The sequence below is a fragment of the Bos taurus genome, chromosome 22 (assembly GCF_002263795.3).
Source record: "Bos taurus isolate L1 Dominette 01449 registration number 42190680 breed Hereford chromosome 22, ARS-UCD2.0, whole genome shotgun sequence".
NCBI classification, from domain to species: domain Eukaryota; kingdom Metazoa; phylum Chordata; class Mammalia; order Artiodactyla; family Bovidae; genus Bos; species Bos taurus.
Genome location: NC_037349.1, coordinates 6,032,812 through 6,046,175, shown reverse-complemented (window position 1 = coordinate 6,046,175; position 13,364 = coordinate 6,032,812). Strand labels below are relative to the sequence as shown.

Below are 13,364 nucleotides of genomic sequence, written 5' to 3'. Positions count from 1 at the left end.
ATGATGGAGGTGATGGTCACGTTGGTATTTATTTTATAATCAGTCACTACACTGCACATTAGGTTTATATACTTTTCAGTATGTGTTTCACTGTAAGGGAAATATTTTTAACAGACTGAAGCTGAATATCTTCTCACTGACAGAATATGATTCTTTTATGTAAATATTTAAGACATTTTCAGAATATCTCAAAAACTAAAAGAATGCCACCTTCCAGAAATTCTGTACTCCATTATTTTTTCTATGAATTACACAGGTAAGATGGTCTCAGATCAGATCAGATCAGTCGCTCAGTCATGTCTGACTCTCTGCGACCCCATGAATCGCAGCACGCCAGGCCTCCCTGTCCATCACCAACTCCCGGAGTTCACTCAAACGCACGTCCATCGAGTCAGTGATGCCATCCAGCCATCTCATCCTCTGTCGTCCCCTTCTCCTCCTGCCCCCAATCCCTCCCAGCATCACGGTCTTTTCCAATGAGTCAACTCTTCGCATGAGGTGGCCAAAGTACTGGAGTTTCAGCTTTAGCATCATTCCTTCCAAAGAAATCCCAGGGCTGATCTCCTTCAGAATGGACTGGTTGGATCTCCTTGCAGTCCAAGGGACTCTCAAGAGTCTTCTCCAACACCACACTTCAAAAGCATCAATTCTTCGGTGCTCAGCCTTCTTTACAGCCCAACTCTCACATCCATACATGACCACTGGAAAAACCATAGCCTTGACTAGACGGACCTTTGTTGGCAAAGTAATGTCTCTGCTTTTCAATATGCTATCTAGGTTGGTCATAACTTTCCTTCCAAGGAGTAAGCGTCTTTTAATTTCATGGCTGCAGTCACCATCTGCAGTGATTTTGGAGCCCAGAAAAATAAAGTCTGACACTGTTTCCACTCTTTCCCCATCTATTTCCCATGAAGTGATGGGACCGGATGCCATGATCTTCGTTTTCTGAATGTTGAGCTTTAAGCCAACTTTTTCACTCTCCACTTTCACTTTCATCAAGAGGCTTTTGAGTTCCTCTTCACATTCTGCCATAAGGGTGGTGTCATCTGCATATCTGAGGTTATTGATGTTTCTCCTGGCAATCTTGATTCCAGCATGTGTTTCTTCCAGTCCAGCGTTTCTCGTGATGTACTCTGCATATAAGTTAAATAAACAGGGTGACAATATACAGCCTTGACGCACTCCTTTTCCTATTTGGAACCAGTCTGTTGTTTCATGTCCTAATAACTAGTTTAATAATAAAAACTACTTTAAAAGGTTACATTCTACTTAACAGGAGTTACTGGTGTTTTAAGAATAAGCATGAATTGCTAAGAGAGTAGATCTAAAAAGTTCTCATCCCAGTAAAAAAGGGGGGAAGGTAACTATATAAGGTGATTGATAGATGTTAACTAGAGTTCCCCTGGTCATCATTTCAAAATGTATACAAATATTAAATCATATGTTGTATTTCTGAAACTAATGTTATATGTCCATTTTACTTCAATTAAAAAAATTAAAAAGGCATGATAGTAACAAGTGAGTTTCCAGGTTTTGGCCAGGAGCACATTTAAGGTATGCATATACTAGCATTTTAGAAATTAATTACGAATTACTACATTTTAATTTTTAAAACAGTATGAAAAACAGTATATGCTGTAATATTATCTATCCATCTATCTAAAAAAACAGAATCCAATAATTTAAATTTAAAAACCAAATTCAGTCCAAGTCATCTGTAGGATGGAGAGACTGCGAGGTATCACTAAAGAAAAGAACATCCACAGTATGAAGAAAAATCCTTACTTGAGAATAGCTAGTAAACCTGTAAGGCATGAGAAAGAAATTAAAAGGAAATTCCAAAAGAAACCTTACCAACTTGGTTATCAGCAAATTGCTAGTACTTTACTAACAGAAACATAGAATTTCTTTGTTTTTCTGTGGTAATATTTCCCTTGAGATAAGAATAAAAAAAAAAATTCAAAAACAGAAGTTTGAAAGTTGAACTACGGAAACTAGTAACTTACAGAAATTACAGAAAACTGATGGAGTTTTGAAAATCCCTAGTTCTAAAACAGTCAAACTTCACACAAAAGCCATTTCCACAGCTAAACTTGAACTGCGAAGATCTCCCAGACAGATTTAAGTGAGGGTAGACACTAACTTCCCCTCATCTTTTGAAGTAACAATCTCCAAACAACTTCTCAAAAAACTTCTAATGCAAACACAGATGCAATGAAAATACAAAAGAATTTGGCCAACCCACAACTATACTACCTTAGAAAGAGTACTCCAGTCCTCTGGCAGTCAGCATCTTTGTCCTGAAAACAAGACAAGCTGACCAACATTAACTCTCTAAATAGTCCTTTAGACTATAGAATTCCAAGAGCAAAGAGTCAGACACTACTTAGCCACTGAACAGTAACAACCATAATTCCCTTAACTGGAATGGCGTAATACTTCCAAATTCATTTCCCTCAACTTTTTATAGGCAAATCTAAATGAAAACATTCAATTGGATTCAATCATTTTTCCCTCTCATTCAGCTATTCCCTTAAAAGCCCCTCTCTGAAAATTGCCTAGTCATTCGGGTATAACAACTTTAAGCCACCATCAACTCTTCTCTCTTCCTTACATCAAAACAAACGAAGTAATTAGCCATCATCCAACTAGTGAGTGTGTAGTTTGCTAGAACAGGAACTGTGTGTGCCCAGGCATTTTGATAGGCCAACGTGTTAAGATTTAAATCAGGGCGACTGATTAAAAAACATAAATTAAATGGAGGATGCTGTCATTTAATCCTGCCTTGGAGGCAAAAGATGTAATAAAAAGGACAGATTCTGGAGAACAGGCAGACCTGTATTATACAATCTTTGAGAGTAATATTGCATTGAAATATTTTTTATCTACTGAAATAAAAGATGTTACCTGACCTCTTCAATTCTAAGATCTAAAATCAAGTTATAAGACCATGTAAAAACTAAGCATTTACCACTTTTTAGAACACACATTCAAGTTACCCTGCAATATTAAGTTCCAAAGAAAGAAAAGTCACTGATGACACGGTCAGCTTAGTATGCCAGTCACAATTTCCTAGAAATTTGCTTTTCTAAAAATAGTACAAACCTGAACAACATAAAGATATTTACCAACTTAAATACAGGTTATATTCCAAAATATTTAAATGTCTTTCATTTAAAACTATGAAAGTCCTTTTCCGAAGAAATAAGGCTCCAAACAGTAGTTCAGTTTCCTGGCAAGTCTATAAATGCCAGTTAACCTACATTTACCTAAGATACGAGAGCCTTGAGTAGTTGCTCCTGTTTCTTCCAGCCCCGCTGCTGCCGCCGCTAAGTTACATCAGTCATGTCCGACTCTGTGCGACCCCACAGATGGCAGCCCACCAGGCTCCTCTGTCCCTGGGATTCTCCAGGCAAGAATACTGGAGTGGGTTGCCATTTCCTTCTCCACTTCCAGTCCTGACCCTCCCCTAACAGATTTTTCTTTTAATCTTATAGTACTGCCTGGTAGCTCAACTGGTGAAAAATCCACCTGCAATTAAGGAGACCCTGGTTCAATCGCTGGGTCTCCCTGGGTCAGGAAGATCCCCTGGAGAAAGGATAGGTTACCCCCTCCAGTATTCTTGGGCTTCCCTGGTGGCTCAGACTGTAATGCAATGCTGGAGGACCTAGGTTTGATCCCTAGGTTGTGAAGATCCCCTGGAGGAAGGCATGGCAGTCCACTCCAGTATCCCTGACTGAAGAATCCCCATAGACAGAGGAGCCTGGTGGGGTCCATGGGGTTGCAAAGAGTCAGACACAACTGAGTGACTAAGCACACATTTTCTATCAATTTCTAAATTCCTGGAAATTATTTGTTTATATAAGAAGATAAAGTAAGGTCATAGAAACCCTCTCAGAAAAAGAGCCAGAGGTTTAAAAACAAAAAAGCCACCAGAATCAAGTTAAGCAAATGAAGGAGTAAAAATGGAATAGCAGGTTAACCATTTGTATATTTTCCCCTTTCAAAAGTATTAATTTTGCCCATGTGTTAACAACTGTGGGTCCTACATTGTTTGAACATGTTTTCCTTTCTTCCCGTTTATTGCAGGGACTGAGAGAAGCCACTTTTGGAATCATACATAATACTCAATTACACATTCCATGTGGATAAAACATGGCAAAAAAAAAAAAAAAGCACGAATAAGATTCATCAGAAGGCTCCTTGGTGTTCCAGTGGTTAAGAAGCCACCGATCAATGCAGGAGCTGCTGCTACTGCTAAGTCACTTCAGTCGTGTCTGACTCTGTGTGACCCCATGGATGGCAGCCCACCAGGCTCCCCCGTCCCTGGGATTCTCCAGGCAAGAACACTGGGGTGGGTTGCCATTTCCTTCTCCAATGCATGAAAGTGAAAAGTGAAAGTGAAGTCGCTCAGTCATGTCTGACTCTTAGCGACCCTATGGACTGCAGCCTACCAGGCTCCTCTGTCCATGGGATTTTCCAGGCAAGAGTACTAGAGTGCTTTAATCCAAAGCAGTAGTGGTGATGTCTCAAAAAAGTCATGGATGAGTGACTAGACCTTTACACTAGCAGTAGAATTAAAATCCAGTTTATGTGTGTAGTATTGCCATTATTTAAGTTTTGCCATTATTTAAGTCTCTAAAACAATGCAGGAGACAGGGGTTCAATCTCTGGTTCAGGAAGATTCCATGGGCCAAGGAGCAACTAAGCCCATGTACAACTACTGAGCCCTTGCGCCCTAGAGGCTGTGCTCTACAAGTCACCACAATGAGAATCCCATGCAGCGCAACTAGACAAAGTCTGCGCACAGCAATGGAGAACAGCCAAAACGCTAAAAAAAAAAAAAAAAAAAAGAGAAGAAAAAAAGAACTCATAATAAGCACAGGCTCACCAATAAAAGGCTTCTAATAATTCAAACGAGTTTAGGAGTTCCACAAAAACTAAATCTAATAAAACCTTCAGAATTTCTCCTGAGACATAGGATTCAACTTTGGAGAAGGGAATGGCAACCCACTCCAGGACTCTTGTCTGGAAAAAACGGACGGAGAAGCCTGGTAGGCTACAGTCCGTGGGGTCACAAAGAGTCAGACACAACTGAGCGACTTCACTTTCTTTTCACTTTCAAGTCGTTTAACAGACTTGGCCTAAAAGCACTGACTTATAATGTACTCAGGTGAGTTACTAACCAAAACCCAGAATGACTGAATCTGATTCTAACCTGCAGTTCAATTTGAAGATGATATATAAACTGTACTTATGCTCATTATATTCAAGTATTATAGAAAATAAATGCTACCCAGAGATAAGAGCTCCTCTTTATCACAGAGTTGAGGAACAAAGATAACATTCTTCACATTACAGTGTACTATTAGTATCCTACAAGCAGGATTTAAAAGCAGTAATGGACAGATAGAAAGACATGATAAAGCAAATTAAGTAAATACTAACTGGCGAAGGAAATGGCAACCCACTCCACTATTCTTGCCTGGAAAATCCCACAGAGAGAAGCCTGGTGGGCTACAGGCCATGGGGTCACAAGAGAGTCGGACACGACCTAGCAACTAAACAACAAAGTGCAGAACCTACATGTTCAGTATGAGCGCTCACTGTAAAACTCTTTCAACTTTTCTGTATGCTTGAAAATTTTCATAATATGACAATCAAGCAATATACTGAGCTGCTGAACTGTACAGTGCTTTATAATACAGGTTAACTGCAGTATTGTCTTTCCCTAACAGCATTAAGTTTTCAAAGTAAACAAAATGAGGGAAAAAAATGTTTCAGTCACTGGAGAATATCAATCATTCCATTATTTCTGAGAGCATGTATGCACTGATTCATAATAAGATACTACAATGAAGACAACTTTTAACACTTTCTCATACCACACAAAGCACCCAAAACTTACTGATAGCATAAAAATCAGAGAAGACAAAGCATGGGCAGGCTAGTAAGTCTGCCCATATTCATAATAACTGGGTCAGAACCTAGAATGCAATTCCTTAATCAAAGTTTCTCAGACCAACATTGTGCAAACTGCTTATGGCAGTAAGGGGTGTGTGCAGTCTTATTCAAGTTGGCCCTCAATACATGAATAAGGACAGAAAAAAGTTCCAGAGTGGTTGCTGACAGAGCCTAACTTCCCCAGCACCTATGAGACGCCTCAGGAAACCCGTGATTACTACCTAGAGGAGCCACCATACTCAGCCAGTGGGAGCAGGTCCAATCCCCTCATCCAACCCAGGAGCTCACACACTTCCTGCGCCTCCTCCCTAAGTGTTCTTACAAGTGGAAAGATCTCCAGAGCTCAAGGCTTAAGGAGTTTTCAATTACAATGAAATCAGTGACAGTACACCTGTTCTGAAGGGCCTCTGGGTTGCTGCTACTAACGATTCCGTAAAGACACTTAAGATTTTGTGACACTTCTGTTCTAAAATTGGTTTTGTTACCCATTTTGTCATCTTCAGAACTGAGGTCGACAGCCTCTGTCATCTGTCAAGTGAAGAAAAACATGGAGACCTCTAAGTACAGGAAGTAGTCCCCAACTTACAGCTTATGTTCCAAAGGTTTATCACTCCTCTGAAAACATGTTGGTACTAATTAACCTATTTATACCAAAGTTTCTATGGAAAATTGCCTCCCAAGTTTCAACTCCATAAACTGCAGCTTTCTGCCCTGCTACCCTTTTACAGTTAACTGCAGTCAAAACTCAAGGCTGAGAGAATTCTCCTTCCAGGCTCCAGGGAGAACCCCTTTCCAACCTTGCAGGCAGGGGAAAAGAGCAACTCCTCTTTTATAGGGAGCTTTTCCACTGCATCTGTGGGAAAAGCTACCACAATTTAACAAGATAATGGTTATGGGAAAAGCATTTGGTTAATATAAAAGTATTAACAGCTACAACAAAAATAAGTAGAAACTACATTCTGCACCAGATAAAAAGATAAAATTAGGTGCTGTTAAACAAGTTGGTCAACCTAATGTTTGCCAAGTACAAACAACAAATTCTCAAACTGTGTCCTCATGTATGATCAACTCAACTGATAAGGGGGAAAATTACTAAAGTGGGGAACAGATCATTACCCAAAATGCAGTGAAGTTCTAAAAAAGTGCAGTGTACTTTAAAATTCAATAAATATTAATGAACATCACATACCACACCTTCTAACAACTGGTAAGCTTTATAAAATAACTTGAATGACAAACTTTTTAAAAAACAAGTATAACTTTGTGACAATGAGTCACCTTTGGCAGCTAACTAGAGTCTTACACAATATAAGTACTACTGTTAAAATTTATAGAAATAACTTACAATCAAACAGAGGAAGTAAACTTTTCACTAAAAAGACCTCAGAAGTGAAGCCAGTGTACAGAGACATGAAAAAAAAAAAAAAGGATCAGGGAAGGTCAGAGAAAAATTGGTTTGCGGGTACAGAACTTGAGAGGAACATTCAAATATTATTAAACGTTCATGTCACTACTACATATTAAAACAGTAATCTGAGAGACTCCCAAGACAGTATAATACTTGAGTGTCTGAGAATCAAAGTGCTGGTACTATTAGTAGCTTTGAAGAAAAACTACTTTTAAAATTTTAATTTTTCAATAAGAATGGATTTTAAGAATAAGATACCTGAATTCTTTGAAAGACATGACAGGAAAAACGTAAGTGAGCAAACAAGGAATTTTTTTTTTTTGGACTGAAAATTCTAAGTCATCTGAATTATATTTAAGATTTATACTGGCAAATCTCCATTCACAATAAAAGATAGGAAAAATTCCTTTATTATAAAAGGCTATTTACTACTAGTCAGAATTATCTAACAGTATGAACATAAATGTTTAACCAAGAATATAACAAAACATAAATATTAAAACTATCAGTAAGCTCAACAGCTACATCAAATAGATTTTTAAGACTTCTGAGGTTTATATACTTTTAGAGTATATGAATCAAAGTCAAACGTTATATATTCTACTAAAGGATGCTTCTAAAATGTGTCTTATACATAGAAAAAGGGACACAAAACAAATTTTTATGTGAGTGAAAAAGGATTTTGTTCTCCAAAAACCCTTGGAGTATGTTTTCGAAACTAGAGAAGAAATCAACTTTTAATTTTTTGCCATATTAAAAAAAAAACTTATCTGTGAAGCAATCCAGTAAGACTTTTCATGAATAATATTCAATTTTAGTAAAAACTCTTTGGCTGGCTTGATGCACAGGTCTAACCTTCCTTCAAAATAAGGAAAAATACCAATCGTCTCATTATGTAGCTGTTAATTTCTCTGCAATCTTTAAGCCTCAATGTTACTAATAAAAATTCTGCTTTTAAAAATTATACTCTCCAGAAACAGAATTCACAATTTTTGTTACCCGAAACGTTTGGTCAACCATGCACTTCTGCTCCCGTAATTTGAAAAAACAGAACTTTCTCTTTTCACATTGTTCAGCAACATATTAGCAGTTTTCATTTTCTGGTTCCAATTTCATTTTTAATCTCACTTGCTTATGTGTTTAAAAGCTAGGACTAAGAATACTCTGGTTCATAAGGCTTCACAGGAATTTATTTTCTTCTGTGATTCCAAGTAACACAAAAGTTATTTTAAAAAAGAAAAAAAAAAAACACCTCTAAAATGCTTTTGAAAACGTTTCAGGGAAGCATGTCACAGCTGTTAATTGTCTATGTAAATTGAATTCTCCAGGAGTGGACCCCTCTGCTGTTCAACAGACGATGCACTACCAATTTTTCTATCTGTGACAGAACTTCAGTTGGTATTTTAACATCACTCCCCCAAATATTTATTAATCATATATTTAGTAACTCTCAAGAAGATTTTCTCTCTAATCCCAGCGATAAATACCAGTTTAGTCGGGTCTGATTATAAGGAAGTAAGATTAACTCAACGGTGATGGGTCAAGATGAATTAAGTTAGTTAAAAGGCATAGACTCAGACTAAAATAAAACCCACAGGAAACTTAGGCTGGGCAAGTTGCAAAAAATATTAAAGCACTCTTCCTATCACAGACCAATGAATAAAATTAGATAAATTAGCCAGTGCTCTTAATGGGGTAATTTCCTAAAACCTGAGGTCAGTCCCTGATGCCATGTGCAACTTCTGTATTAAAATCCAGGGCTCCCATCCACTATGCTACTGTTTGTTCTCTAATCCACAAACCTTCTTACAGAGACCAATAAAGGAACTAATGTAACGCTTTCGGATATTGTGCATAACATACTGAGGGTGACAGTTTGTCTAAGTGTCATGAGCCAAGGTAACTGTGGAACCGGTGAGGTGCGGAATGCACTTAAGGGCCGTGAAAAAAAAAAGCCACTCTTGACAATATCTCACGTTAAATAAATTAGCGTCCCTAGCTTTCAGATCACTTTCAGGGATATTATTTCCTTTGCTCCAACACCTCGCTTTTTCCCTTCCCGTCTGAGAGCCCAGAGAGACAACGTAAAAGCGTGCAACTGCGAGTCTGAGCAGACGAGGCTCCGGCACACCGGGACTCACCTCCAACTGCAACGGGGCACCCCCCTGGGCGATCCCACCCCAGCCAGCCGAAAAGGCGCCTGAAAAGCTGAGAGCCCCGGACAGTGGGGAGGCGGGGAGTCCGCCGCCCGGCACCCCACGAGGCGGGTCGGGCTCCGGGGGCCGAGCCGGCCTCGAAGAGCCACGTTCGCCCTCCAGGGAGTCGACAGGCTCGCCCGGCCCGGGGTCAAGGTCCCGCTTGGGCCCCGACGCCCCGCCTCGAGCCGCGCGGGGAAACTTCGCCCGCGGACGGGGGCGCGCCCGAGCTCGGGACCCACGGCCGGTCCGGGCAGAGCGGGCGGTGGGGGGGGGGGGGGGGTAGCGGCGGCGGGGGAGGGGCGGCGGGCACTCACCACGGGTCGAACTCGTGGATGATGCTTTCGAAGCGGATGACCGCGAAGAGGCGCGAGCTGAAGCCGGCGAGCCAGGCCAGGAAGAGAATGGTGAAGGAAAGCAGAGACTGCCAGCCGGCCGGCTGCGACAGCCCCCCGGACAGCCCCGCGGGGGCCGGCTTAGGCGCCGCGCCGCCCGCCGCCTTGTGCGCACACTGGGCCCCGGGCCCGTGCCGGCTGTTCCCCAGGGCCATGAGGCCGCTCCACGGGGACGAGTTGAGGGACGACTTGTGCTTGCTCTCCGGGGCCGAGGGCTCCGCCATGTTGTGCCCCGGCGGCGGGTCTCGCTCCGCGCCGCCGCCGCCGCCTGGTGCGAGGGGTGCTGGGCGGGGACCCAGAGGAGGAGGAGGAGGAGGAAGAATGAGGAGAGGGAGGAGGGAAGAGCGCGGCGCGCGCCCGCCCTCAGCGCCGCGAGGCCAGAAAACTGGGGGTGGAGGCGGCGGCGGGGAGTCTCCGCCTCAGCAGTGGCCGCGACCGCCGCTCTCTCAACTCGGATGGCCCTTGCGCCCCTCTAGCCATCCGTCTCCTCAGTGCAGCTGCGGCAACGGCGGAAACTGACGGGACGAGGGCGCCAGAGAAAGAGCAGGAGCAGTCGGAGGCGGCACCACCGCTCGGAGCAGCAGTGACATTCCCCTCACAACCGCCGCCCGCCGCGCCGTGAGGAACAGGAGGAGGAGCCCCCGGGCGTCCGGGCGGAGCTCAGGCTACCTTTGGCTCCGCCCCCGACCCAACAGGAACTGGCCCCTCCGCCTGTCACAATGCGACAGGTCCGTAAGGGGGCGGGCCCAGAGCCCTGGTGCCGGCCAATAAGAGTGCGAGCTGGGGCGGGGCTCGGCCCAACCGTTCTCCTCTCCCCTCCCCCTCCCCCTCCCGGCCTCGCGCCCGTTGGCCCGCAGCGGCCGTGCTGCGCGGCTACGGCTTCATTGTCAGTTGAAAGAGGCGGTTTCACGCGCTTATGTAGGCGGCGAGGAAGTGTGCTGGCGTTGCGTGGAGCTGAGCCGGGCCGAGAGGGCGGGAAGTGATAAAGGAGAGCCGGACGACCTCCTTTAGAACCGGGTTAGGGGACTCGAGGAGCGCCGCGCGGACCGGCGAGGCTCTCACGGGCTCTCCGCGGTCGTCACTTTTAACCCGCTTTGCGCGGAGCGCCCAGCACGTGACTGGGCGCGCAGGCGCTCTGCCCTAGTGCCCGGCGCGTATGTCGGGCGCGCAGAGCTCTGCCGCCCCTAGGCGCCCGCTCTTGGCGCGTCAAGTGAACCGCCGCGGCCGCGCTCAGATTCCGTTCTGCGAGCTGCGACCCGCAGCCTGCCTCAGAGGTCGCGCGCGAGGACGCGTTTGCCGGAGCTGAAAATTCGTTGGAGCTGGCGGAGAAGCCCCTAGCTCGGGAAGGACCACGTGGGGCAAGTGAAGTGCGACTTTCTCCGGCGTTTTTCACTTCTTGTATTTTCCTGAATGCAGAGATAACGTTATTCTCTGGAAATGAGGGCAAATGTAGGAAATCGTTGTTAACAGTTGCGTATACTCCATCAGTCGAGTGAAACTTTCTGTGGACTTTCAGCTATTACCCAGTCCTGTTTTTAGCAGGTGATAGCGAATTCCTGTATACGAATTTTTGCACGTCTAGGTTGTATTTTTACATCTTTCTCCCCGTTTACCCACGCCCCTGCCCCCCAAAAGAAAGTGGTACCGGGTAGACTAAACTCAAAGCAAAATAAGTTTAAATATAAGTGGGGTAACCAAGTTTTATTGAAACTATATTTCAATAAAAATTAACGTGTATAAAGACTAGAAGTGCTCTGATGTGAGCTAAATGAACAAGTATCGTTAGAGGCTGCTCTTTATTTTTTTTTAGAGGCTGCTCTTTAAAACAACTGGATCCAGCTACGTAATCTTAGCCCACTAAGTGATTAACTTTTCTCTCCTTTCCTTACAATAATAAATAAATAAAGTCTCATTAAAGAAAGAACGAAAAGGTTTCCAGAAATAAACTTTCCCACTAACGACTTAATAGCCGACATTTATTAAACATCCAAATTTTAACGAAAATTATGATAGAATATTAACTGAGTCCTGTTGTACCAGAATTCTAGGTGACATGCTCTTTATCAGAGCTCTAACCTTGTATGTGAACATGCCAGCAGTTAGAGAACTTGCACCTACAATGAACCAAGGTTCTATCAGCCTAAAATAAATTGTTTTTATTTTAATTGACTTGGATAATCTCTATTTATTGCCTTTTGTGTAGATGCTGCCTGTTCAATTGTGCATTTTCTTCTTTTGCTTCCTTTTTGTTGTTTACTGCCCAGAGCCCTGGTCTGAAAAGTAACAAGTCTTGGTTCTGGTCCCACTTTGTTGCTTACTAGCCATGTAATACTGGACAAGTCATCTGCAACTGGTTGCCCTTTCTACTCTTCAAGTCAATTGTTAATATCAAATTAGACCACCTATCTGGAAATATTTTGAAAATTTACTAAGGTACATACACAAATACAGAGTATCCGTGAGGGTGAAAGCAGCAGGGAAAACTGTTATTCTTGATCTTCACTCACTCACAGACTCCCTTATTCATTGAATGAGTCTGTGACACTCTTTGTCAAAGCCCAAACCTTCTATGCTAACTGGTTGTTCAGTCTCTTAAGTGGTGTTCAAACCTTTGCAACCCCATGAACTGAAGCACACCAGGCTTCCCTGTCCTTCACTATCTCCCTGAGTTTTCTCAAACTCATATCCATTGAGTCAGTGATGCCATCCTACCATCTCATCCTCTGTCGCTCCCTTCTCCTCTTGCCCTTCCAGCATTAGGGTCTTTTCCAATGGCTCAGCTCTTCGCGTCAGGTGGCCAAAGTATTGGAGCTTCAGCGCCAGTCCTTCCAATGAATATTCAGGGTTGATTTCTTTCAGGTTGATTGACTTGTTGATATCCTTGCTTTCTGAGGGATTCTCAAGAGTCTTCTCCAGCACCATTGTTCAAAAGCATCAATTCTTTGGTGTTCAGCCTTCTTTATGATCCGATTTTAACATCTGTATGTGACTACTGAAAAAACCATAGCTTTGATTATATGGACCTTTTGTCAACAGTGATGTCTCTGCTTTTTAATACACTGTTTAGGTTTGTCATAGCTGTTCTTCCAAGGAGGAAGCATCTTTTAATTTCTTCGCTGCACTCACCATCCACATTGACTTTGGAGCCCAAGAAACCAATTTTACATAAATCTTAATTTATGTGAAAAATTAATCAAGTGTTTACTTACTGACTGTTGATTATACTGAAAGCTCCGTGCCCTTCCTGGGGCTTATATCAGAACACCTTTATGCCAAGCTTTATGTGGACCATGGGATGCAGGAGGGAACATGAGGGATGTGGTTCTAGCCCTAGGGACGTGGACATTGACTAAACCATCACATTACTAAGTACCAAAAATGGAGTGTGACAAACACAGTGGA

The 13,364-nt window shown here is 42.9% G+C and overlaps 1 protein-coding gene across 1 annotated transcript in view; it reads right to left on the bottom strand.

Moving 5' to 3' along the window:
* Positions 1 to 10,559, bottom strand: part of STT3B (STT3 oligosaccharyltransferase complex catalytic subunit B) — a 103,045-nt gene extending 92,486 nt beyond the window's left edge. The window contains 1 exon segment of the mRNA NM_001097570.1: positions 9,885 to 10,559. Within this exon segment, the coding sequence (NP_001091039.1) occupies positions 9,885 to 10,186 (302 nt within the window). The 5' untranslated portion in view covers positions 10,187 to 10,559.
* Between the last annotated feature and the right edge of the window lie 2,805 nt (positions 10,560 to 13,364).